The sequence below is a fragment of the Siphateles boraxobius genome, unplaced genomic scaffold, assembly GCF_051911475.1.
Source record: "Siphateles boraxobius isolate OS27281-9 unplaced genomic scaffold, OSU_SipBor_1 26, whole genome shotgun sequence".
NCBI classification, from domain to species: Eukaryota; Metazoa; Chordata; class Actinopteri; order Cypriniformes; family Leuciscidae; genus Siphateles; species Siphateles boraxobius.
Window position 1 is genome coordinate 8762501 of NW_027508876.1, and position 24267 is coordinate 8786767.

The following is a 24267-nucleotide window of genomic DNA, read 5'->3' on the forward strand; positions in this document are numbered from 1 at the left end:
CATCGGGGTCTCTGCAATAACCTTTTTCGATCTAAAACTGAATGGCATAAGGATAATATATAGAGAAATGGATGTTTATTTCTTTTCGATTTGTTCACTTGCTTCAATGTCGCCTCAACATGCTACAAGAGGGCTGAATTGAAATATCCCAGAGAAGAATACCCCAAACTTCTGTTTTCTAAGAACCATAAAACCACATGAAGAACTAAGCGAATATTTAAACCCACTAAAACAGGAGGCACCAGATAAATAAAAAAGAAGTTTGAACAGACGTACCATATTTACAATTCCCATTAAATTACACATAAATAAATATTTACATACTTGAACACAGATTCCCTCATATAACCGTGAATCGTGTTAAATTCAAAGTTCAAGTTGGTCGCTTGGTCGAGTGAAAAGTCAGTTCTTGAAGTCATGGCATGGAGCTGTAGATTTTTTTTTTCAAGTTTATTATTCACAATACTGATAGAAAATCTTCCTCTTTCAGCTTCTTGTTGTCACATGGCTACAATCGTAAATGGGGATACTGAGGGAAATCGCTGAAATTCAGTCCGTTGAACTCAGACAAAGTGAGTTTAATGAAAACTCCTGCTGTTGCAGATCTGTACTCCTCTCATTGGCACACTGCTTTATTTTGATTGAGAGAAAAGCCTTGTCCGCGAATCCCAAAGTGAACTGTTTTTTTTATTTTTTATTATTACTATTTAAAAAATCAAAAATATTTCAAAATGTCAAGATCGGGAGATGGTGCGTTCAATGTTTAATCTTGATCACTAGTGTGTTTGTTATGTATTTTGTCATCAATTGGGATGGTGGTTGGACATCACTTTCTGTGCTTCTCGTCTTTGTCACCCGCTTTTGACCCCGTTTCATTGTGGCTGTTGGGATTGTTGTTCAGGTACATTTTGTCCATGGCTTTAATGGCCTCCGTCAGATAGTTCTGCAGCGCCGTGAGGGCCGCGCACATAGCCGGAGTCCCGAATCCGTGAGAAATAAGACTGAAGTGGGTCAAACAGCTCTGAATCCCGGGCTCGAGAATGGGCTGTGGACGTGAATTCCCCAAGGGCGAGCGGTCTTGGGAGAGCAGGTCCGTGAACTCTTTGCAGATTTGTCTAGAAGGAGACACAATGTAGGATGCGTGTCAGGATGAAGCTAATTACAGCTGAAGGTATGAAGTCAGAAATGTATTGGACTACGTGCTCCTTATGTGTCCCTTAATCAATGACATACGTATTCCTTCTGACAGCAGCTCGTTGGGCAGTGTGGAATCAGAGCGATGGACAACTCAAGTTCAGTTTGAAAAGAGTGTCGCATAGCCTACGTCAGTAATATGTCAACCGGAGACGTGAGAATTGGATTATTAGACTCCATGCCATCTAAAGAAGAGCGTCGCCTTTGTTGATATACTTTTTATTGTTATTCATCGTTATTTGTATGTATTTTTTTTATATAGTTTGACTTTTTATTTATTTTTCCATTTGTAGAAAATCTATAAAACAGTGTAAGGATGTAGCCTACAGGTCGTGAATATATAGTGCAAATATTTGTGTATTTTACGAAATCACTAGGCCTCAAAAATAAGATATCGAATCCAGTACTATTTATCAGATATTAGCAGCTCTGGGCTATCCAGCAGAAGGAAAACTCCAACAAATACATCACGACAATTAACGCGAAGAGACGCAGCCCTAAACAGATAACTGCGCTTTTACATCTGAATAGTGAGAATAGCACTTACTTCGATGCCAATAACATGTTTTTTCTTTGGACTTGTTCATTTGGGTCTGAATGCTGTCGGTTCACGTATTCAGCTACCGCCTTGGCTGGAAACTCAGTCTCACATACATAACCGAAATCTCTGGCCAGATGCACAGCTTCACCTAGAAGAAAACGAGAGTCAGTATTTATGTTACTGCAGTAAAATGTAGAGTAAAGAACATCTTTCATTATTGTCATCTAATTAACGTTCTCGGCCAATGAGCAGGACATCGCTCTCTATCAATTCTGACATCAGTAGACCTAATGCACCGTTATTTTCCATTAGGCTACCTAGACATTTTTATTTTGTCAAATACATGCGTCAGCATGCACATGCCTTCTGAGATTAACAGAACATTAGACAATAACTCCAAAAGATACTATGGCATTGATTAGTGAGCTTTTTGTCAATAGCCTATTAGAAGGATGTTTTATAGCCTATACGAAATAAATTTCAAAAGGCTAAAAGTAAACCTCCTTCTTATACTTTAGCCATGTAAAATAGGTTACTCCGACTAGGTCTGTGGTTTTGGTTGATTTTTTTTCTCTCAAGTCTTTGGTTTAATTTCCTGAAACAGTTGGAATTTTACTGCGAGCCTTCCTGTCATAAGCCGAGAATCCGGAAGAACGCATGCGCCAATTAGCATCAAAGCTCAACTCTACTAAACTGCTTTCCATAAAATGGAGCAGATCATAAACAATAACAGCACTTCAGAAAGCCAATGTCCTCCGACTAAATCAGCGTCTGCTTGCGTGTCCACCACCCCCACCCCCACCCCTCACCCTTATCTCGCAGGAATCATACATTTCTTCAGGCTCATTACCATACAAGACTAAATTTCAATGAAGCACGATGAATATTACATTCAGTCTTCAGCGGCAATGATTAACAGGAACCAATGAACCGTCTCCAGCTTTCACCTTTAAAACCCATGGTATACCAAATATCACTGCACGGAATAATCACCTCCAACTTTGCAAGCAAAATGGATTTATTCAACAGCAATGGCATCTTCGCAGTGCAACATAATTAACTCATTTATATTTTATAATAGGCTTTCAACCTACAGGTCAACTGCATTAAGCCGACAACGATAAAATCCACACATAATAATAATAATAATAATAATAATAATAATAATAATAATAATAATAATAATAATACTTTTCGGCTGTTGTGCCTTGTATCCAACAACTGCACAAAACAAAATGTCATAAAACAACACTGCTAACATGGCACAAAGTAGGCCCCAAAGACACCTGAATCCACACCATGCTCAAATTTAAAGACTAGTGGTCCTGTTGAAGGGGAGAGAGAGAGAGAGAGAGAGAGAGAGAGAGAGAGAGAGAGAGAGAGAGAGAGAGAGAGAGAGAGAGAGAGAGAGAGAGAGAGAGAGAGAGAGAGAGAGAGAGATTCCTGTTATCCCAAAAAGGTATTTCCGAATAATATCTCCTGATTCCGTTCTCTTTTCTTATATCCTTCATCATTGTTGCTTGCAAGACAAGACATCATTGTTGCTTGCTCTCTCTATTTCACGGATGAATGAAAATGCTGAATTGGAATAAAAGCTGCTTTAAGCACCTGCTTTATTAAAAATATATATTTATCAGGAAACTTACCTTCCACCAGTGACGTCAGGAGGGTAACGTTGGCAGCTTTGCGTCTCCCTGCTGGTAGATTTAATCCGATTTTATCTAGTTTTTCCCTTAAAGATCTTCCGCCGTTTTTAGATTTGGCCCTTTGAAATAAACGACAAAAAAATGCATATATATTATGTGTAGTTATTTATCTTACTGATATAGGCCTATACTACATATTTATATCATTATATACACATCTATATTTACGTATCATTTAAATTATACTTTATAATATTTATATGCCTTTTAAGACTGGAGCGCGCATGAACTTAAATAATAATAATAATAATAATAATAATAATAATAATAATAATAATAATAATAATAATAATAATAATAATAATAGCCTAAGCAATCATGTGTCGCCAAGAGCCCTAATAACAGCTCTTCGAGTAACTTTTTATGCTGAAAGCAAGACCTCTACTTTTAAACACTTTGTTTTAGGGGCCTGCGATTGTATATGTCTCACAATTAAAAATGCTTTTCAAATTAAGAACAGTCTGTCATATGTGATAATAGCCCACTGTAGAGATTTAATTGCCACACTAAGGAAGTGTCCATTAAATTGTCTTAATTAATTGTCTACATTAAAGACATGACTGCATGAGATCATTGCAATTGGGTAGGCCACAATATTTAGCCTATGTTGGGATATGACTTCAAAAGGCCATGTCTGTGAGTTTAGCGACGGAAAGCGCTTGATAATATATAGCTAATCACTGGTATATGCAATGGACGTCCGGCTCACCTCCTCAAGACCCCGCCGAGCAGGGAAGCGTTCAGGCACTCAGGCGGAGAAAGGCGTCTCTGCACCTCCGCTACTGTGACTTTGTACTTTGACGTTGAGCTGAGAAGAGACAGACGACCCGGAACCGAACAGAACACTTCATTTGGGTTTACCACACCTCCAAAAAGCCCGTCCTTATTTATCGGTATGGCAGAGACATTGCTGTTGTTCTTGGATATGGAAACAGGACCTTGACAAAAAAAAAAAAAAAAAACATGATTAGGCCCCCCATTCGAGACTACAGCACCAACAAAATGGAAAAAGATGAATTACTATGCAGCAGGCAGCCTTTGAGTAAGATTAGACATATGCGTTTATGCACATCATCTCTCACGCCTATGTGGAATCAAAGGCAGTCTAGTCTTATCAGAGAGGAAGGAAAATAGATACCACAGCAATAGCTTTTCATTCAGCTCATGAATGTAACTGCTGGAATATGCCCCAAGTAATAAAGTGGCCCAGCCATCAAAATATTTCATATTATAGCACAATGGTGACTCCACACCAAGCTCGGTGAAAATGACAGTTCAACATGCATGGCATTGCTTCGAAAAAAAAAAAAAAAAGAAAAAAAAACGAATGTGGCATAATCCACGAAAATGTTGATCAACTTAAATCTATTGTATAACATTTTATTATTAGGCTATTTAAATAATAATAATAATAATAATAATAATAATAATAATAATAATAATCCAATATCGATACAATTGCCTAATTCCGACAAATAAAAATGGGTATTATTTATCTTAATTCCAAATTAGTTTTAAGCGTTAAACAGTCCCTAACCACGCCACACAGCGCCATGGACTGGTACCCACAAATCCAAATGCTGCTCACACACAAGCGCTTACAAATAAGTGTTCCGGCCTAAATCCTGCTTCAGCGCCCGTTGTTACTTTATGTGCTAGCTGGAAACAAAAGCACAGGCACTTTTGGATAGATCAGTAGTGACATTAATAGCTCAGGGGAGACTAATAGAGACAAGAGGAGTTAAACGAACTCGTGAGATCGCAATTATTACGTGTATGTGCGATGAGTTTTTTTGTTTTGTTTTTGTGGATGTATGCATGATGCATCAAATTTAACATGTCAAAGCTTTCACATTGTTAAAGCGAAGAAAGTCATATCACTGCAACGAAAACAACTCGATCAAACACCCACTCTCCTGAAGCCCACATTGACCAAACGAAACAAAGCGGGACGTAATTGCTAAAATGACTAAACTGAAAATTATACAGCCGGCCTTTGTTAAATCTGTTTTAACAAAAGCGTTTCATAAACGAAGCCTCTACACGCGTTTCTCGCGTCATCATTGAACATTTAGCAAATTTCATTAAAGGCTACCGTTTTAAATGTGACTAGGGTAAGCCAAGCACCATCATAATAACAGAGACAATAGTGTCCGCTATGGAACACTTTGTTAAAATGGTTTGTGCCTTATCGCCAGGCTATCTCAGGGCCTACAAATTAACCCGATCCGTCTCCCAGCAAGCACGGGTAGTCTTTACGAGCGCAGAGCTGCTAGTTGAACCACGTATACAGTATTAGAGAGGAAATTGCTTACCTTTCTTGATTACAGTTTGGTCTGGGATGTGAATTCCTTGATCATCAACATGCTGCAAAGATCAAAAAGCATATTAATAATAATCGAAAGTTTGAAAACACGTACTTTTTTTTTTGTAAACGAAATTAAATGCAGCCCAAAGAGAAAATTTGCACAAACGCTTTACATAGTAATTTCATGGCTATACGCACACCATAAACGACATATTTAAAGAAAGTAGGCCTACATCTTTGACCTATACGTCTGTACGATCAGCATGCGCCACTTGAAATAATAAAAGTTTAAACGATGCTGTGTTAGGCTATATCACACAATATAATAATAGCAAATATATTTACTTCAATTTTATCTACCAAGAAAATGAACAAGAAAACATGCAGTTGCGGTGGAAGAGAGGATTTTGTCTAGGCTCGATTCGTGAGATCTCTTCAGCAGGCACACTGCAATCAAATTACTTATGAAAAGGGGGGCAGCCAAGAATCACGTCCAAAAATGACAGAAAATATTAATCAAAAAGCTCAGCACACCACTCACTTTGGGTTGCTTGGGTGAACAACAGTGAAGAGAAGAAATCCAGCAAATAATTAATGAAAAATGGGATTGTCTTTATATTATGTTTTAACTACTCACGGTGTCGTTCAAAAAATATAATTTTACATAAAAATGTCATTTATTTTCTAAATTGTTTCTTCACACAACATGCATGTTCATCATAGGGTTTTAAGGCAAAAAGAAAAAAATATATCGAACGTAAATCAACATTACCTGCAAATACAGCCTAAATTTAAATAAAAAAAATATTACATTCAAACACCATTTTTAAAACTCCCACTTTTTTTCCAAGTTACTGTGGCTAAAACCGTTGTGTTATCTATTACCATAATATTTTCAATAAAACAGCTACTTTAATAAGAACGACTTTAACATGTGACCCAATATTTGACTGCCCGAGATTATTCTGATAGCACCATGCAGCAGGAAATCTATATAATAGAGGTTGCATGTTATATTATAAGATTTCAGCTTTTCTTCTCACCTGAACATCTTCTAAAGAGTGAGGTATTCCATGGATAGGGATTGAATCCGTGAGTCCAGTATCAAGGCCGTGACCCGAGGGAAGTAGCACTTCTCTGCGGTACTCTCGGCACAGCTGATGCGGTAACCCGCGGTGCTGGTGGAGCAGGCTGCTCTCCTGACTCTGCCGCTGGCCGGGCCAGCCCGGGTGCTGTGGCTGCGGCTGGGCGTGCAGAGAGTTGATGGAGTAAGGGTCGTTAACATGAGAGTAAGGGTCCTGAGACTGCGGGTAGATGGGCTGGTAGGGTGGCGGAAAGTATGGCGGCTGGAAGTCTGAGTTGGGTGTGTGAGAGAGCGGAGGAGCGCTGGTGTACGGAGACTGGCCAACGCTTCCCAGCTGGGGTAACCGGGCTGTGCCATTGCTGGTCCCGTCATGGCGATCCTTAGGAGAGAGAGAACGATACAGTGCTATTTTAGTGCTGTTTTATATGGTTTTCTTTTCTTTTCTTTCTATTTAATTTTTATTTATTTTTAAGGAGAAAAAAAATAACCAGAAGTGATTTGTAATCGCATTTAGGAAGGAATTTGTTATTTCAACAGAAAACCGATCAAGCTTTTGATTCGATCAAGAACAACATTAACAAATAGAACGCTACATTATAATTATAATTACACCCCCACGACTATCATAATACATGTTTTTCTACATTAAAATGTAGGCTACATCAATAATTTGTTATTCATTTAGCAATTAAAAATCCGACTGAGATGCAAAGAAAAATAACCAGAGCTCACATCAAGTATAAAGTCTTTGTAATAGCATTTGATGCTACCAAGAACAGCTTGCATGATGGAACAGACAAAACGATAGGATAAAAAAAAAACAAAAAAAAAAAACAATCGGAGAGTAAATGTTGAGCGCAGTCTTCAGATCTTTACTCCCGACAGTCACTCACCATCGCGGAAAAACTGTGCACTAACATCTGCGAAGATTCTCGAGGACTTCAAAAGGCAAGAATAATTTCAGAAGGAAAACACGAAAATGAACGTGCAAATTAAATCAAGCCAATAATAATTGTAGAGCGAGGTGGCGGTGGCCGGCGTTCAAATAAAGCAATAATCCATCACAATCTGGGTAAATTCCCAATGTTCTTCATCTGCTCTTTAGATGCAATGCCTTTTCTCTAAAGTTTCTTAGATCCCTTTGGCGTCTCCCGGCTCTGTCAGTGAGCTGTTCCCTCGCTTGAGCTCATGTTAGCACAGATCTGCCTCTTCCCCTGCACTCCTAATAGTAGATATTCATGACTATTAATATTACACGAATACTTAATAAGAGAAGAATGGTCGGAAATCGAGCGTGAAGCGAGGAAGCAACTCAAGGCAGACTGCACTAAATGACGTCCATTGAATGAGGAATCAGTATATCTAATCAGAGATGAGGAGAGAGAGAGTGAGTGGGAGAGAGAGGGAGAGAGAGACAAAAAGAGGGACATTCTCCTGCGTCTGACGAATCAGAGAGAGGGGGAACATTTTAAAAGGTTCGAGGGCAAGCAAAAGTGAAAGAAAGACAGAACGAGGGGGAAGAACACAAGGAAGGAAACAATGTGCACCTCTGATTCTGGTGAAAATCCAGCGAACGCAGAGTGCATCTGGCCTGGCACATTTTTACTGTTCACTGGATGCGTGTCTACCTCATTGTTTTTCACATTAGTCCTCATATGCTCGCTCTCCATGGCCCACTCCACAGAATCCCTCACCAGGATTTTAACCACGGCCGAGACACATGCACACAGTCACGCCGATGCAGCTAAACTCACCGCGAGAGCAAATATTCAACAAACTTTACGCGTGTCTACTCATACACATTTTCATATAATGCGCGATTATTATGAAACCGAATGTAATTATTATAGGCTACGATCAACTCGATTCTATGCGCTGAAAAAACGAATAAGGACGCGCTGAGTGCAGAGGTTCTTTCCTGGCGTGTGTGATTCTCCAGAAACGAGCGAAAACACGTTTTACTGGCTTCGCCACTCCAAAAACTACTGTCATATATTACTGCATCCACCACAAGCACATCGTCACAAATAAAATAAACATAAAATGGGGGGAACATAGAATAAAATGTAAAAAAATTGACAAACACATTAATTTTAAAACTAATTTAACCAGTTCAACATTTGATTTTTTTTTTTTACCAAACCTTGGTACGTTTGTTTGTAAGTCTTATTTTCTTCTTCTTCATATACACACATTTCGGTATTATGAATGATGCATTTTAATGATCCATTTTTGTTCTATAGAAAATTCCACTGGCAATGAATGGGTGATATGTTTTTTTATTATTATTATTATTTTTATTATAGTTATTATTGTTGTTGTTTTATTACTATGTTGGAAAACAAGTACAAGTGTTCTGTATCATGCAGTAGCCCATTGCAGTATTTTATTAAGTGTTAAATAAAATGGTAACAGCAACCCAGCTTAAAAAAAATGAAAATTAAAACTGACTGAGTGAAAAGTTAAACCGTTCAGAATTTTGGTAAATATCATGCAACATTTTGTATTAAAATCCTGGATAAGCCGCTTACCTCGCAGTCTTCATATTTAATATTATCAGTTAATTTCCAAAGCATTTTCATTGGTTGTGGATAGAGTGAATTGCGTCTTCGCTTGAGTTTGACACAGTGCACAAGGCTCGAGCTGCGCGCTCAGATCTCCCTCTAATGGTGAAAGAGAGAGACTCGAGCGCTACTGTAATAACCCTCATTAGCATATCAAGAGACCAAAGCCAATGAATATACACAGGTAGAACCTGCAACGAGAATTCCAGTAAGAATACCTTTACTGAGTTTCATGTGTATTTCAAAAGGGAGCAGTGAATGCAAGGGTTGATATCACTTGTGAAGGGGGACTTCACCTTTTCATTTGTATTAATCATCGAATTGAATGTATTCAGAGTGGAATTAATTGGGCAAGAATAACCTGAACCAAGAAATTTTTTTTTTTGTCATAGACCAGATTCTTTGCATATATACGCATTTTTCAAAAAAGTTGTAAGCGCTTGAATCTACAAAGGGCAGCCAGTAAAATATATATTAAACAATGGTAAACTACTGCAGCATGCACGTGCTTCAGTGGGCAAATAGTGCTTCCAGTCTGACAATTGTAAACTGTTGTTTTAGTCCTATAGTGAGCCCGGGCCTGTAAAATACTCTCAACACTGTTATGCAAAGAAAAGCTCAATTCTTCAGTAGGTATACACCTATTTAGAACGTGTAACGGCGCAATTTGATAAATGTAAATAATTAACACAACAACATGGCTTGTTAAATGTGAATGAGGTCAGGAGACAGGTCGCCGACTCTTAGGCGTTGTCTCTCCCTTATCTCCATTACCATTTTTGGTGGGGTGAGTCCAGTTGTCATTAATGAGAGGCCGAAAGAAACTAAGACACAATGACTATTAAGAGAGGCAGAGAAACGCGCAATAGAAATTGATGGGTTTCCTGCTTTGTTGTTCGCTGCTTATTGATTAGGGGTCCGCATCACTGAAACCAATCGCACAAAAGAAAAGCAAAACTAGTCTTCATTCTTTAACACTATTTGGCAATCTTCACTGTGTGAAAAATGTCCATTCACAATAGGCTACTGGTGTCTAATAAAAAAAAACCTGTCAGTTATTTATGGCGCTATATTCACAAATTAAATTAACGAATCACAATTATTTTTTGATTTTATTTTGTTTGTGTAGGCTATTTTTTTAGCCTACTTTTTTGTCATTAATGGACCACATCGACTTAAGGGTCGTGTGTGACACAAAGACATGGGAAAACAGTGGAGGGAAAGTTTATAAAGAAAATAATAAAAAGCCTACATTCAGTCTTTCCCGTTTATGTTATTATGAAATGCTGCACAGAATGAAATTGCAATATCTGAAATCAGTTAATAAAATGAAAACATTTACACCAGGCAAAATAAAATAACTATCCAATACATAGCAACCAATTTGGCCTATCTGATAAGTTACCTTAGGAGTTCCTCATTTTAGAGTATTCTGATCATACTATTTCACCGTTGTTTCGCCATTGCCTTCACTCTCGCGGTCTCAAACGCAAACCTGCGTGTTCTATCTATAGCATAAGCTTTTGTGTGTAGTTTTTTATTTACAATGGTCAATGACCAATATATAGGCATACTGTCCGGAAAACGTGTGGAAAAAGCTACCGTGGCGAAGACTTAATTCTAACTTATATGGAAAAGTAAAATCGAGCACCGCATCACCCTCATAGCCTTAAAAGGAAGATATCTTACCTGCCAGTCTCCCATTTTGCCCATTAGCGACATTCTTGTGTCTTCTCTCTGAATGTGGTACATCACACCGTGTTAACTCATTGGGTCTTGTGTCCTTAAGCAAAATTCCACTTTACCTGAACAAAATCTACTCACCTGGCAATAAAAACAGAGGACCACCTCACGGCGCATGCGCTCTGCTACTGGCACGTGTAAGGCAACGACACCTGGAAAAGGTAAAAGCAATGTTGAGATTCCTGCTGCACATTAACAAGGAAGACTGTGACTTTTTCACCTGCTGTTCTAAGTGACAAATTTTAAATCTGAATCTTGCTCAGGCAGCATGCATAAAATATAGGCTAGGCCTAGTGTGTTTTCAGATTATGCTATTAGACATTGGCAGTTACAGTAGCTTATGCGCCATTCGTTATACCTAAAATAAATAGTGTTTTATCCTTTCAATTTGATTGAATATATTTTCACAAAATATACATTTTTTCAGTTAATATGAGCATACACAAAAATACTGAGCGAAATATCAGCTAATAAAACAAATAGCCTATATCACCCATATCACAAATAGTCTAACATTCGGGGAGGGGCGAATTTTAGGTTGTATTTTTTATGTTTTTCAAACACAGAGCTCCTCGGTTCTCGCGCATCTCGGAGAGTGACTAATGCCAGATGAGAAATGAGCCTGAGTGCTGTAGCCTAAATGATGGCACCCCCTGTCGCTTTAGACAGGACTTTATTATACTTCATTTTAAGTATTATCTTAAGTATTATCATAGCACTAATTACTCAATAAAGTGAAAGAAAAAGAGAAAAACACAGTCAATGGCTAGGCCTACACCTCTATGCACAAGTAAATAATGTGCACAAATGCATAGCCATACCCCATCTGATAATGAAGTGTGTGGTCAGAGGTGTCATTCTGACCTGTTTAAAAGATACAACTTTTTTAAAATAATAATTTTATGATGTATGATGACAAAATTAAACCTAGATCTAGTAAGACCTGGGGACAACAGGTTAGAATAGCAATAGGCTATTATAATACAAGTAACAAATTATGGAAAACAATATAGTTTAAAAAAATACAACTAATATATAGCCATAATATCTAAACATCAACTTGTTTTTCTAAAGAACTAAATGCTCCAAAAATGCGGCTCCGTAAACTGCTCCAAGTAGCTTTTCTTTAACATCCAAGACATCGGTTAGTTCTTTATTGAGATAAATATTGACAAAACTACTGTATATTTCATTATAATCAAACCAGTTTATCTGTTTGTGCCCACCGTGAAATATGAGAGACATTTCAAGTAGCCTAAATGTTCTCCCTCTAATTCATCTGATGTTCTCTGGCGCCCTCTATTGGAGAACAGTCTGCAGAAGTCAGATCTTTCCCAAGTTCCACGTTTCCACCTGTCCATCTTATAGACCAGTTAAAATCCATTACCCTTAATGACTCGTTTGACCTTCTCTTTTATGACTCCATGAGAGCCTAAAAAAAGTTCTAATTTGCCAGAAATTACATGCCTGCCCTGATAACTGAGCACAGGCTACTTTAAATAAATATTGAAATCACAACTTTTAAATAAATAAACAAAATAAAATAAAACATGCAATTGTTCCAATTGTTACAATTACTCCGTTTTTATTGTCACAACCAACGTTATTAAATATCACTATAAACATGTTTCTAATTTTGTCATCTGGCGCCATCTAACGATGGTATTTAAAACTACAACAAAATTACTATTTGATCGAAGATCGCATATCCTCATAACCCTTCGTCTATTAGGCCTATGGCAGATGATTAAACTGGAAGATAAAACTGGCCGAAAAAAAAATAGTAATGGGTTATGTCTACATACTACACCTTAGTTTTAAAGAGCCTTGTTGAATACTTATTTTAACACTATTCTTTTTAAATACACAAATACACAACAACAGGCAATTTCAGTTATTTTTTCTGATTTAGTTTTAATGCCATGCCACAACTGATCTGCAAAATATTTTCCATTAAAGTAAGCCATATCATTGCAACTATTAATTTGACATTTTCTTTCCCAAATCTTTTTTCGGTTACACTTTGTTTTGATGGTCAACTTTTGAGATTCTAATAAGTAGCCTAACTTTGCAACTAGGCTACATGTCACTTAACTCTTGGAGTATTAGTAGACTGTAGTAGACTGTTAAGTTATGGTTAGATGTTAGGGTTCGGGTTAGTAGACTAAGTTGACATGTAGTTATAGAATGTCTAAAGTGGACCATCAAAATAAAGCGTTTTCTGTAACAGAACCAAAAACAAGACAACAGAACCCTAAAGATGCTCTAGAGGGGCAAAAGCACAAAATGGAGCATGTGTAAGTAACTTCAGAATCTGATCTGATGCTGTTTCCGGAAGAGGTGGTGTTTGTTAAGTCGGATTGATGTTGGGTGACTAAAGGAAAAGCATTTGGCAGGTGTGTGGGAAAGATCAGATTTCCTGGAGTCTTTGGATTTTTTCCAGATTGTTTCACCATGGCAACAAAAATGTCCTAACTCTGCTCTGCTATCTAGACCACAAGGAACAGGAACACTGACATATTGTTGAAGAAGTATAATCCTAATTTGTTTATTTGCCTTTAATATTATTCTCTCAGTTGGTGAAAAACATTGCAATAATTATTAAATTATAGGTTAAAATAGGAGACCTTTCTGTGAGATTGCATGTTCTCTCCATGTCTGTGTGGGTTTCCTCTGGGTGCTCCAGTTGCCCCCCACAATCCAAAAACATGCAGCAAAGGTGAATTGGGGATGTGATGAAGGCACAAATAAAGTTTTTAGACACACACACACACACACACACACACACACACACACACACACACACACACACACACACACACACACACACACACACACACACACACACACACGCGCACACACACACACACACACACACACACACACACACACACACACACACACACACACACACACACACACACACACACACACACACACGGTAAATCATGGGCTAATTTACATTTTTGGGTGAACTATTCCTTTAAGGGTTAGGCTATATGACATTCTTCATTCAGATGAATACAATCAGAGTTATATTAAATAAGGCCTTTATTAACACCCCATGAGCTGTGTGGAGTTTGTTTGTGGATGGATGCACTTTTATGATGGATATATGCACTTTTATGCAATTTAGGATATTTTCACATTTAGATAAATCTTCTTTTATTTAATTTTTTAAAGGGAATAGATGAGATCTGAGGAACTGCATTATCAAAATAAATGAAGCAAAGGTAGTTGGGAGTTGTGCAGTATATTTCAAATGTAGTAGCCTACATCTCTAGTTTTGTTAGAAATACAACATTTTTCAGACTATAACCATGCTGTTTTGTAGTGAAAAATGTCAAAAGAAATTATTCCATTTGGATCGATATTTAGCCCATTAATTGCTTTATTTCACTTTTTCATAAATAGGGCACAAATTCTACATACTCAAGTATAGGCTACTGCCATACTTTTTAATAAACCCAAACCCAAAACAATATCAAACAAGAAAAAATTACACAATTTTCCAAGCAATCAAAGATTTTTGGTGAAATTAAGAAAGTTTGGAGTAAACTTCATTTCCCATAAGTCCACTTCAGAAACGTTGTAACGGATATGCGTCAGATGCATAAGGTTTTCATTGGCGTTTGAGTTCGTCAGTCATTACGCAATTCGAGTCGACCATCACACACTCTACCACCAGACAAGGACATCAGGCAGAACAGACTCAGGCGAGTAATAATAATTATATTGCAGTGCTGTAATTTAGAATATATTATTTCGAGTAACACCCTAAAATATTATGAATGAACACTGTCAGCCTCTGCATTCAGGGAATAGCATAGATGCGGTTTATGAACCGGTCATGCACTTATCTGAGATCTGAGTTTGTACGTTTGAGTTTCAGTGTGTCTGAGTCAGCTCAGCTGTACAATAATTTACCCATGCATTCTACTGCAGTTGTCATTTATAAACAGGTGCACGATTCCAAACAAGGCACACACTGGCTGTGTTTAAAATGTTTCTGTGTGTTCAGGTGTTGATGATGGCAGTAGACTGGGCTGGTTATGGCTACGCAGCACTAGTAACATCTGGAGGAGTCATAGGATATGTCAAAGCAGGTAATGAGAAAGCTCAAGAGGTTACCATGTTCATCGAGTTTACATTAGAGCCCAAGCTGGTTTGCTGGTCATTAGCTTGTCAGGCTGGTATTGGTTAGCTTTTTTTGGGGGGGGGGGGGGGTTTAATCTAAACCAACTAGGTTCTTCTATATTCGATTCAAATGTCATTCACTTTGGGACCAGAAAACTTCCTTAAAGGAGATGTTTAGCCCTGTTGTACCCTATTGATTGTTCAGAATTGTTTTATTGGATTATAACATGCATAAGATGCTCAAGAACAAAACTTGAAGTGAATTGAGCTGGCCTGGGTGATGACTGCTGTCTTCTGTAGAGCTGACAACAACAACAACTTTGTTTTGTACACTGAATACCTCATGCCACTTTATACAATTTATACCATTCATTAGTGTTTTTATACAATTTATGTTTTAATTCTGTTGTCCTGCAGGCAGTGTCCCGTCCCTGGCAGCAGGACTACTCTTTGGGGGTTTGGCTGGCTTCGGTGCTTACCAGACATCACAAGATCCAAAAAATATTTGGGTGTCTTTAGGTTTGTATTTTTTTCAGGGCAGCAATTATTATTGTTTTTGCAGTCAGAAAGTAATCTAGGAGCAGTATATGTGATTATTTTTTAATAAAATTAAGTGACATTGAATTTCACCATCTGTCATCAATGTTTTTCTCTCTCAGCTGCATCCGGAACACTTACTGCCATCATGGGGAAGAGATTCTATAACTCACGCAAAATCATTCCAGCTGGTCTCATCGCTGGAGCGAGGTATCTAACACACACATCACACTTCATTTGTGTAATACAGGGATTCACAATTTTTTTGTCAGCCATACCCCTTTGAGATTTTAAAATTGCAGTAATTTAATGCCATATTTGTGTTTCTCTGATGTTGGGTAATGGTCCTATTACATGCAATATTTCATATTTTCTATTAAGTGTTTTCATTTTAAAAACTATTTATTTTAAAACAATTAATTATTAGTGCTTCATTAACTCAGCAGTGCCCTCATGAAAGAATCATAGATTGGAAAACCCTGGTCTAAAACCTAAATTATTTTTTGTTCTTGGCTGTTAGTAAAATAAATTAACATCTAATAAAAAAAAGATAAACAAATCATATTCTCATGCATACGCATGCAGATTCCAGCCAAATGTGTAAAGGGGAGAATAAAAAAAAATATTACATTATGGCCTGGTTTTACAGACAGGGCTTAGATTAAGCCAGGATTAGACCTTAGTTCAATTAATACATTTTAGTAGCTTTTACAAACTTGCCCTAGAAAAAAAAAACATTACTGGTGTGCATCTTCAGACAAAACAACCTTTAAGACTTTTTTAGCATCAATGAAAAAAACAAGAACTATTGTAAAAGTAGTTCACATGCCTCATCTGCTGGATTTATTTTCTTCTGAATTCATCCAATAGATTTGAGTAAAGAACAGACCAACATTTGTCTTTTATATTGCTTTATGATAGAATTTTCAGTTTTGGCTAAACTATTCCTTTAATTGTTCCTTGCAGTGTCCTGATGCTGGCAAAACTTGGAGCTGGAATGTTACAGAAACCTCAGCAATCATGATACCCATACAGAAATCACCATCTACTTTCATTCAAGTGTAGTCATAGTTGATCAACAACATGTAATTACAGCTCTTAGTCATTATAGGTATTTTGTATAAAATGTACAATAAAAAATTGCTGTTTGGTGAATTTAGGAATTAAAGACTTGTTAAAAACATGCCCATGTTATGCTTATAAAAATACTTACAAAACATTATTGATTTGACTTCGGTCCAACCCAATAAATGCTATCTACATTATATGTTCATGTGATCTTTCTCAATACAGAAAAAAATATACAAGCCGTAAATGATACAAGAGAGAGAGAGAGAAAAAAAAACATAACACTGCCTTCCAGTATGAATCACAGTAATGCAAAAAAAAGAAAACAATAATATATTTAAAAACAGCATACCTAAAAAAAAATGTCAAAAGGGTTACAAAAAATAGATTTTTTGTATAATATAGATCTATCCATTTTATTGTAAAAGGATAACAGGCATTGGATGCATAAACTGAACAAAACTGAAAGATGACTGAAGATGATCAAATTAAGTTTTTAAACAGCCATTGTTCACAGATTCTTGCCTTTATTGAACAATTAAACAGCCATGGGCTTACATGGTGTGGATCTATCCTAGCTGCTCCTTTAAGAAATACAAAGATGTTATATCATATGTGTTTATACATTATTTACGAGTGTTGAAACAGACTTTAGTCCTCACAGCAGCTGTAGCTCGCATGAGATGTACTAACGATGGTTTCCATATTTTGCAGCCCAGTCAACCCGTCCATGCACTGGCTGAGCCGGTGGAGCGCGAGCAATGAGATTGGCGGAGTTTTTGCCTAGAGCTGAGTAACTCGTTCCTTTGAGTTGGGTCCGGTCTGCTCTCCTTTTCCATCCATCATAATCTGAGAAATCAGCAAAGCCAAAGTTTAAGGCCACTTTGAGAGAATAACAATGAAGAAGCAGAGTCCAAAATTAACACCTGCCAAGTGTCAAACGAAAGTAAAAACGTGTATTTTGTAAATAAAGCCAATTTACCAGTAACTTTATTAGGAATTACAACATAGCATGACTTGCATCACAATGTAAGAACAACAGGCTGGTGCAAGTTATTCAAATCAAAGTCTATTTAAATTCAAATGCAACTTAACATTGTTTTGACAGTTGCGGATTCACAGAGAGACGCAGACTGACAACTTCTATATGATGCTGCAAGTGACAATGTTTTCAGTGTTTCTGTCACTAATAGCAAAGAGTCTGTTAAGAATTCCACATTATAAGGGAAAAAAAATGTAATAAAAATAAACTTGACAGGTGTGGCAACATTAATTTTGGACCCTGGGAAGAGGTGTTGACTAAGACAACTATTGTTCTGAGCTTTTACCTTCAGAGATCTCATTGACTGAAACTGTAGAGGAAGGTTTGGACTTTGAAGGTTTAGCTTTGCCAGTTTTAGAGTCAGCAGTGGCAGAGAGATCAACTAAGAGCAGATATAAATGAGTGATAGACAGAGTGAGTGAATGAAGAAATGAATGAAGAAAGATACAACAGATCTTAAAATAGCTCTAGCAACAGATGTGTAGAACAATATAAATAAAGCAAACACATGTCAGTTTTTTAAAGAGCAAGAATAAAAAGAATGAAAAGCTTGAAAGCTCTAGGAGGACTTCACAATTTTGGGGCTGGAAAGAATAATAGCAAGTATAAAGATAAAGCGTGTACAGTGTTTCCAGTGAAACTGGTGGGTGGACCTTGGTCCCACTAGGGGGGTACGGGGTCAATGTTGATATTGTGGCAGGCCACCACAGATAAATCGAACACTGGTGTAGGTTTTGTGGCATTAAGTGTCACCAAATGGATTTCAAACTAGACTGAAACAAACAGATAATCACACCTCAAACCATTACACCATTATTGGAGGCAATGTGTCAGTCTAATAATATATAGCATGTATAGGATGGTGGGGGAAGGCTGCTTTCATCATGAATATTAATGTGCCTTCTACTATTGTTTTAGAAATTTTCGAAAGCCACCATAATTATATCAATATATGCAGGCCATGTAGAAAAGCATAAAAATCGTGATTCCACAATGATGTCAGTTTTAAAGGGATAGTTCACCCAAAGTCCATAAAATTGCATCTATCCATCATAAAAGCGCTCCACACAGCTCTGGGGTGTTAATAAAGGCCTTCTGAGGTGAAGCGATGCATTTGTGTAAGAAAAATATCCATATTTAACACGTTACAAAGTAAAATTCTAGCTTCCGGCCATACAGTACTTACGCCTAAAGCGCAACTCATGGCGTCAGAAGTAGCACTACGCTGCTACTACGTGGCATGGCGTAGCGTAAATATCAGCAGTACGTCGCATTACTAGCATAAGCTGCGCTTAGACTTAAGTGGAATCTGTTTGGCTGGAAGCTAGTTATTTTGCTTTATAAAAAGTTTTAAATATGGATATTTTTCTTACACAACTCATCGCTTCACTTCAGAAGGCCTTTATTAACACCCCAGAGCTGTGTGGAGCACTTTTATGATGGATAGATGCACTTTTATGGATTTCAAAACCGAAACGGCCATTCAACCTTGGAAGAGCCAGAACATTTTTTAATATAACTCCCGATTGTATTTGTCTGAAAGAAGAGTGTCATAAACACCTAGGATGACTTGAGGGCGTGTAAATCATGGGCTAATTTTAATTTCTGGGTGAAATTTCCCTTTAACAAACACAAAGTCAAAACAGTAGTAGAGGGAAATAGACTATTAGATATTGAATTGTAAAACCGAACACTTACGTGCATGCTGGTGTCCGAGAGGGGCAAGCTGAATCCTTTGTCCTACGGATCCCACTTCCTTCTTCTGGAAAGAAGGCATGTATCCTCCAGAGAGACTGTATGTGGTGGTTACAAAGTTTCCTGTGAGCAGAGGCCACACTTAGATTCAAGAAAGAGAGCACAACCATCTAAACAAACAATCAAACAAGGCCTTGATTCTCTATAATTTTGCAAAATATATCCACTTAAGAGGTGATAAATTTACTCATTCTACCAAATGTGACTATTAAAGTCCCCCTGTGCTGAAAATCAAGCATTTAAAATTGTTTATATATCCGTGTGGTGTTTTTAATATGCTTAAAGACAAACCATGTGCAAATTCATAAGTCAACAGCATTGTTGAGTATTTTGTCTTTAAAACCCCACTGAACCAAAGACAGTCTCAAAAACACGGTTTGAAATCGCTGGTGTTTCTGACATCAACCTTCTAACCAATCACGTCAACGTGTGATTATCAACGAGTGGATCTCTAAGCTGGTGTGAGTGAGTGGAGGTGGGGCTAATTTGCACAGTCATAGAACTGCTTATACTAAATGAGGCAAGGGTGTTGAATTACATTCAAGCTATTTAAAGGCATGAATAATTAATTTTTTTAAGGAAAAAAACATTTATATATATGATATCTTTGTGATCAAAGATGAGTTTTAAGAGATTAAATAATTGACCACAGTGGGACTTTAAGTAATCAGTTTCCTCAATGACTGGCGATTTTTCTTGAAATGTCTTCCAGGCATTTACACCACAGGGCAAAATCCATGCTGTGGGGAAAAGCAGAATAGCACTGTTGCTATATGTACCTTGGACCTGTTCATTTTGCTCTAGTGTCCTTTCTTTAGCTTTATCTGTGGCTTTACTGCTGCTTTCCTCTGAATCCATGCAGGGAGAAACGATGGACAGTATTACAGTAAAAGTAGACAAGAATTAGAATGACATGAAGCCGGGTTGTGCAAAAAAAATCAGAATTTTAGATTTAGTTTCAAATCGTCAAATTAACAAATTCAAATTGACAAAATTAAATTATTTTGTTGTGTGACTGTTTTGAATTTCTTTGAATTGCAATTAATAATAATAATAATAATTTTTAACCTTCCATTTTCTAATTCAGTAGCCAGATCACTTTCATTTAAATCTTTTAAATTGACATTTGTAATTAATTTTGAATCTGTCAATTCAAAAGATTTAAAGTGACCTGGCTACTGAATTTGAAAATGGGAGGTTAAAAATTAATTGCAATTCAAAGAAATTCAAAACAGTCACACAACAAAATAATTTAATTATCCATTGACAAGTTTTGTTACAAAACATAAATAATTATATTCTAATGTTAACCGAGTATGCCCATTCTACCCTGATATGTAGAATATTGTTTCTCAAATGCTTTAACAATTCTTTAAAGTCCTATTCTGTCAAAACAATTATACAGCCATGACACAGATGTTGCCATATGACATCACCAGATGTTGCCATATGACATCACCAAATGTCTCCCAAGTAATTTTTATGGGTATTTCTTTATTTGTATAGGTATACTTTTTTCTAATTATATGCTGTGTGTTTGATGGGTAATACATAAAACATAAATGTGTTAGTATTTATTTATATTTTTAATTATAATTCTGCATCCTCATTGATTTGAATTTAAAAGGCATTGTCAATTTAGTTCTGAAAGATGCACAACACGGAAGTAGTGAGATCAGGTGGGAAAGTTAAGAACATGACTGAATAAACACTTGGTCAGTAAAGTGGGGTCCTTAACATTAGGCAAATTAGCAAGACAGGTACTATGCTCAAACTACTAAGCTAAGAGATAAGAGTTTTATACAAATTGGTTGCTACAATGCCTCATTTACTTATCTTAGAATGCATAAAGGAGGTAAAATTGACTCATGGTTAAAAAAAAATAACATTTGTTTATTCAATGTTTTACTCATCAATGTCATATTTGTATCACTACCCCAAGGTTGCATAAAGGTTGTCAAATGTCCTGTATTTATTCATTCACATTCTACAAAAAATGTGGGGAGTGAAAGTTTAGACTACAGCATAATTTACAGTAGTTCTAAATTAGTTAGAAAAAAACTGCATTTCAAAAAATAATAAATGTCATATTTTATTGAACAAATAATAAGATAACAACAGATAAATTAAAACATTTGTGTATCATCAATTATTTTAATTATTTCATTAACAAGAAATTGATTCATTTTAAGAAAACCAATAAATACAGTAGTTAATTTTGACCCAATTTATGCATTTGTGTCGGCTGTTTGGTTCATGCATTCTAGGTTAAAAGACCTCAAGCACTATGAATGCTAATTAATTGTGTATTGCGTATTGTTGAAGTCTCAGATTTAATTCACGTATATTATAGATATAGGTGTGTGGCTGTGTGCTCACCTGGGCTGATTCTGGACATTGGAGGTCCTCCAATTGGTGCGAGAGGTTTGTTCATCAAAGCTGAGGTGTCCCACAAGTCTTGAGACTCCTTGTTGCTCAGAGATGGTGTGTTCTTGCTTATTAACCCTAGGATTGACAGAATCAATGAGTAAAAACTCTGACTTATTTAAAGGGGACCTATTATGCAAAATTGACGTTTACATGGTGTTTGAACATAAATGTGTGTCGGCAGTGTGTGTACACAACCACCATATAAATGGTAAAAATCCACCCACTCCTCTTTTTTTAAAACTCATAAATCATTAGCAGTAGCTGCATTTCCATTACCCTTCAAATTGTGCAAATTGAAATTGTGAATTGAAACTACACCCAATGGAAACACATCAATTTAGCAAAAACAGTTTTTACGTTTGCATGAGGTGGTTTTACAGGCAATTAGAAAAAGGAATATTTAGCAAAACTGCAATGGAAACAGGTTTTTTTTTCTTTTTTCGCATTTACAGGTCACCTGGCATACATAAAAGTTGTATGTTTGGACAGAATATGAGACAGGCACTTTTGGCACGTAGCCTTTCCTTGGCCTAATGGCCACTTTGCTGTTGTTAGGGCCAAATCCGAGGCAGGTAGGATCCACAGACAGAGCCTGCAAGTCTCTAACTCACTTGACTGACGCTAGAGCCAGCAAGAGGGCAGTCTTAAGTGAGAGGGACTGGAGGTCAGTTGACTCGAGAGGCTCAAAGGGAGGGCCCCGTAGTGTCCTAAGGACTGTGGGTAGGTCTAGCTAGGACCAAACAAGGGCGTGGAGGGTTCAGCCTCCTAGCCCCCCTGAGGAATTAATGACTAAGTCATGCTTCCCAATCGATTGGCAGGCTATTGGGGCATGATTTGCCATGATGGCTGCCACATCAATTTTGAGTGTGGAGGGGGCGCGCCCACTGTCCAGCATCTCCTGTAGGAACGAGAAAACTGACATGCCATCGCACTCAGTGGGGTCTATTTTTCGAGCTAGGCACCAGCTTGAGAATGGACCATTTCTGGGAGTAGAGGCGCCTTGTAGAAGGGGCCCTTGCCTCTTGGGATTGTTCTCACAACTTCCCGGGAAAGACCTGACAGCTCCCGTCGAGGGGCCAAATATGCATGTCCCACAACTCCGGTTGGGGGTGCCAGATGGGGCCATTGAGCTGCTGGGAGTAGCTGGACTAATTCTGGGAACTATGGCTGGTTCTGCCATTGTGGTGCCACCAGAAGAACAGAACATGCTTCTTCCCGTATCCGACTGATGACCTGTGTTGTAAACCTGTGTTGTGTGTTCTTCTTAAGTGTAGGAGACTTAGAAGCGAAAAACCAGGAGACATTGGGATTGTTTCTTTTAAGCACTATTGTTTATTTGCTGTAGTCTGCTTCGTCCAAAATCTTACCCAAGTCTAACTAACGAGTCTAAAAACACAGTGTTTTATCCTTCCAAAGGGGGAGGGATTTACATAAAAGGGGGGAGGCAATCTGAACAAAGCATGTAAATGTGAAGTACAGGAATCAGCACTTTACCGGAAGTTCCACAGCCCTGATCTCGTCAGTATAACAGGGTGATTCAACTGTAAATATCATAATCCAGTCAGCCAGACTCTTCACCGACTGGGACAGTGGCTCCAGAGCAATTCGAACAAAAGGTGAGAGTTTCAGTAATCTGCCTGACTGTATCACCCATCTTAATGGCCAGGAAGTGCATACAGACAAAAGCTAATGTCCGACACCTGGATTGCTTGACTTACAATAGAGAGATCAGGACTGGCAATGAATCTCTTACTGATAATTCTGATATCATCATTTATACTTCAAATGCTAAATTCAGTCTACTAAACTTTCTGTATTAACTATTGTATTGGAACCTAAAAACATTTAATACATTTGTAACAGTACATTTCCCCCTTTGAGAGTTCTAATAACTCTCACATTATATACAAATTTAAACACTTATAAGTTAATTCTTGTAACTTGTGATCATTACAGGCACATAATGCGTGTTCTGTGTTTGCTTTTCTGCAATTGCATGCTGACACAGAAACAAACATGCAATTTTAGGGTCCATGACGTTCCTACAGGTAATAGTCTATTCTGGTAGGAACTGTGATTTTCTTGTGAGAGGCGTGATTCATATGTTGAATTGAAACACTTGATTCTGTGGACGCATAGATAGTACGCCAGTAGAACA

The 24267-nt window shown here is 37.4% G+C and overlaps 3 protein-coding genes across 29 annotated transcripts in view; 1 reads left to right on the forward strand and 2 right to left on the reverse strand.

The window, feature by feature from the left end:
- Positions 1-11264, reverse strand: part of tfap2a (transcription factor AP-2 alpha) — an 11566-nt gene extending 302 nt beyond the window's left edge. The window contains exons 1-8 of one of the 6 annotated variants that reach the window (XM_077244285.1): positions 11222-11264; positions 11087-11134; positions 6793-7212; positions 5757-5808; positions 4151-4379; positions 3382-3500; positions 1742-1883; positions 1-1115 (exon numbers count right to left, since the gene is read on the reverse strand). The exon at positions 1-1115 is cut by the window's left edge and continues 302 nt beyond it. In XM_077244285.1, the coding sequence (XP_077100400.1) occupies positions 827-1115; positions 1742-1883; positions 3382-3500; positions 4151-4379; positions 5757-5808; positions 6793-7212; positions 11087-11134; positions 11222-11257 (1335 nt within the window). In that variant the 5' untranslated portion in view covers positions 11258-11264 and the 3' untranslated portion in view covers positions 1-826. Of the gene's footprint in view, positions 1116-1741; positions 1884-3381; positions 3501-4150; positions 4380-5756; positions 5809-6792; positions 7213-7565; positions 8824-9364; positions 9505-11086; positions 11135-11221 lie in introns of those variants that run through there. The other 5 variants (XM_077244287.1, XM_077244284.1, XM_077244286.1 and 2 more) reach the window with 5 other exon arrangements.
- A 3547-nt stretch (positions 11265-14811) lies between these two features.
- On the forward strand, positions 14812-17141 carry tmem14ca (transmembrane protein 14Ca). Its single transcript, XM_077244312.1, has 4 exons — positions 14812-15246; positions 15695-15796; positions 15937-16024; positions 16781-17141. Exons 1-4 carry the CDS (start codon positions 15144-15146, stop codon positions 16836-16838), a joined length of 351 nt encoding a protein of 116 aa, XP_077100427.1. The 5' UTR covers positions 14812-15143; the 3' UTR covers positions 16839-17141.
- Positions 16628-24267, reverse strand: part of mak (male germ cell-associated kinase) — a 51880-nt gene continuing 44240 nt past the window's right edge. For 7 of the 22 annotated variants that reach the window (XM_077244293.1, XM_077244295.1, XM_077244310.1 and 4 more), the window contains 5 exons: positions 22059-22184; positions 20459-20527; positions 19623-19742; positions 18211-18306; positions 16628-17731 (listed from right to left, as the gene is read on the reverse strand). In XM_077244293.1, the coding sequence (XP_077100408.1) occupies positions 17571-17731; positions 18211-18306; positions 19623-19742; positions 20459-20527; positions 22059-22184 (572 nt within the window). In that variant the 3' untranslated portion in view covers positions 16628-17570. The remainder of the gene's footprint in view (positions 17732-18210; positions 18307-19622; positions 19743-20458; positions 20528-22058; positions 22185-24267) is intronic. The other 15 variants (XM_077244299.1, XM_077244300.1, XM_077244298.1 and 12 more) reach the window with 3 other exon arrangements.

Excerpts from the sequence above, each read along its gene's own strand:
- tmem14ca (XM_077244312.1), top strand. The coding sequence starts at position 15,144 with ATGTTTCTGTGTGTTCAGGTGTTGATGATGGCAGTAGACTGGGCTGGT. Across the intron at positions 15,247-15,694 it reads CATAGGATATGTCAAAGCAG|GCAGTGTCCCGTCCCTGGCA; the intron begins GTAATGAGAAAG and ends GTTGTCCTGCAG. Across the intron at positions 15,797-15,936 it reads AAATATTTGGGTGTCTTTAG|CTGCATCCGGAACACTTACT; the intron begins GTTTGTATTTTT and ends TTTCTCTCTCAG.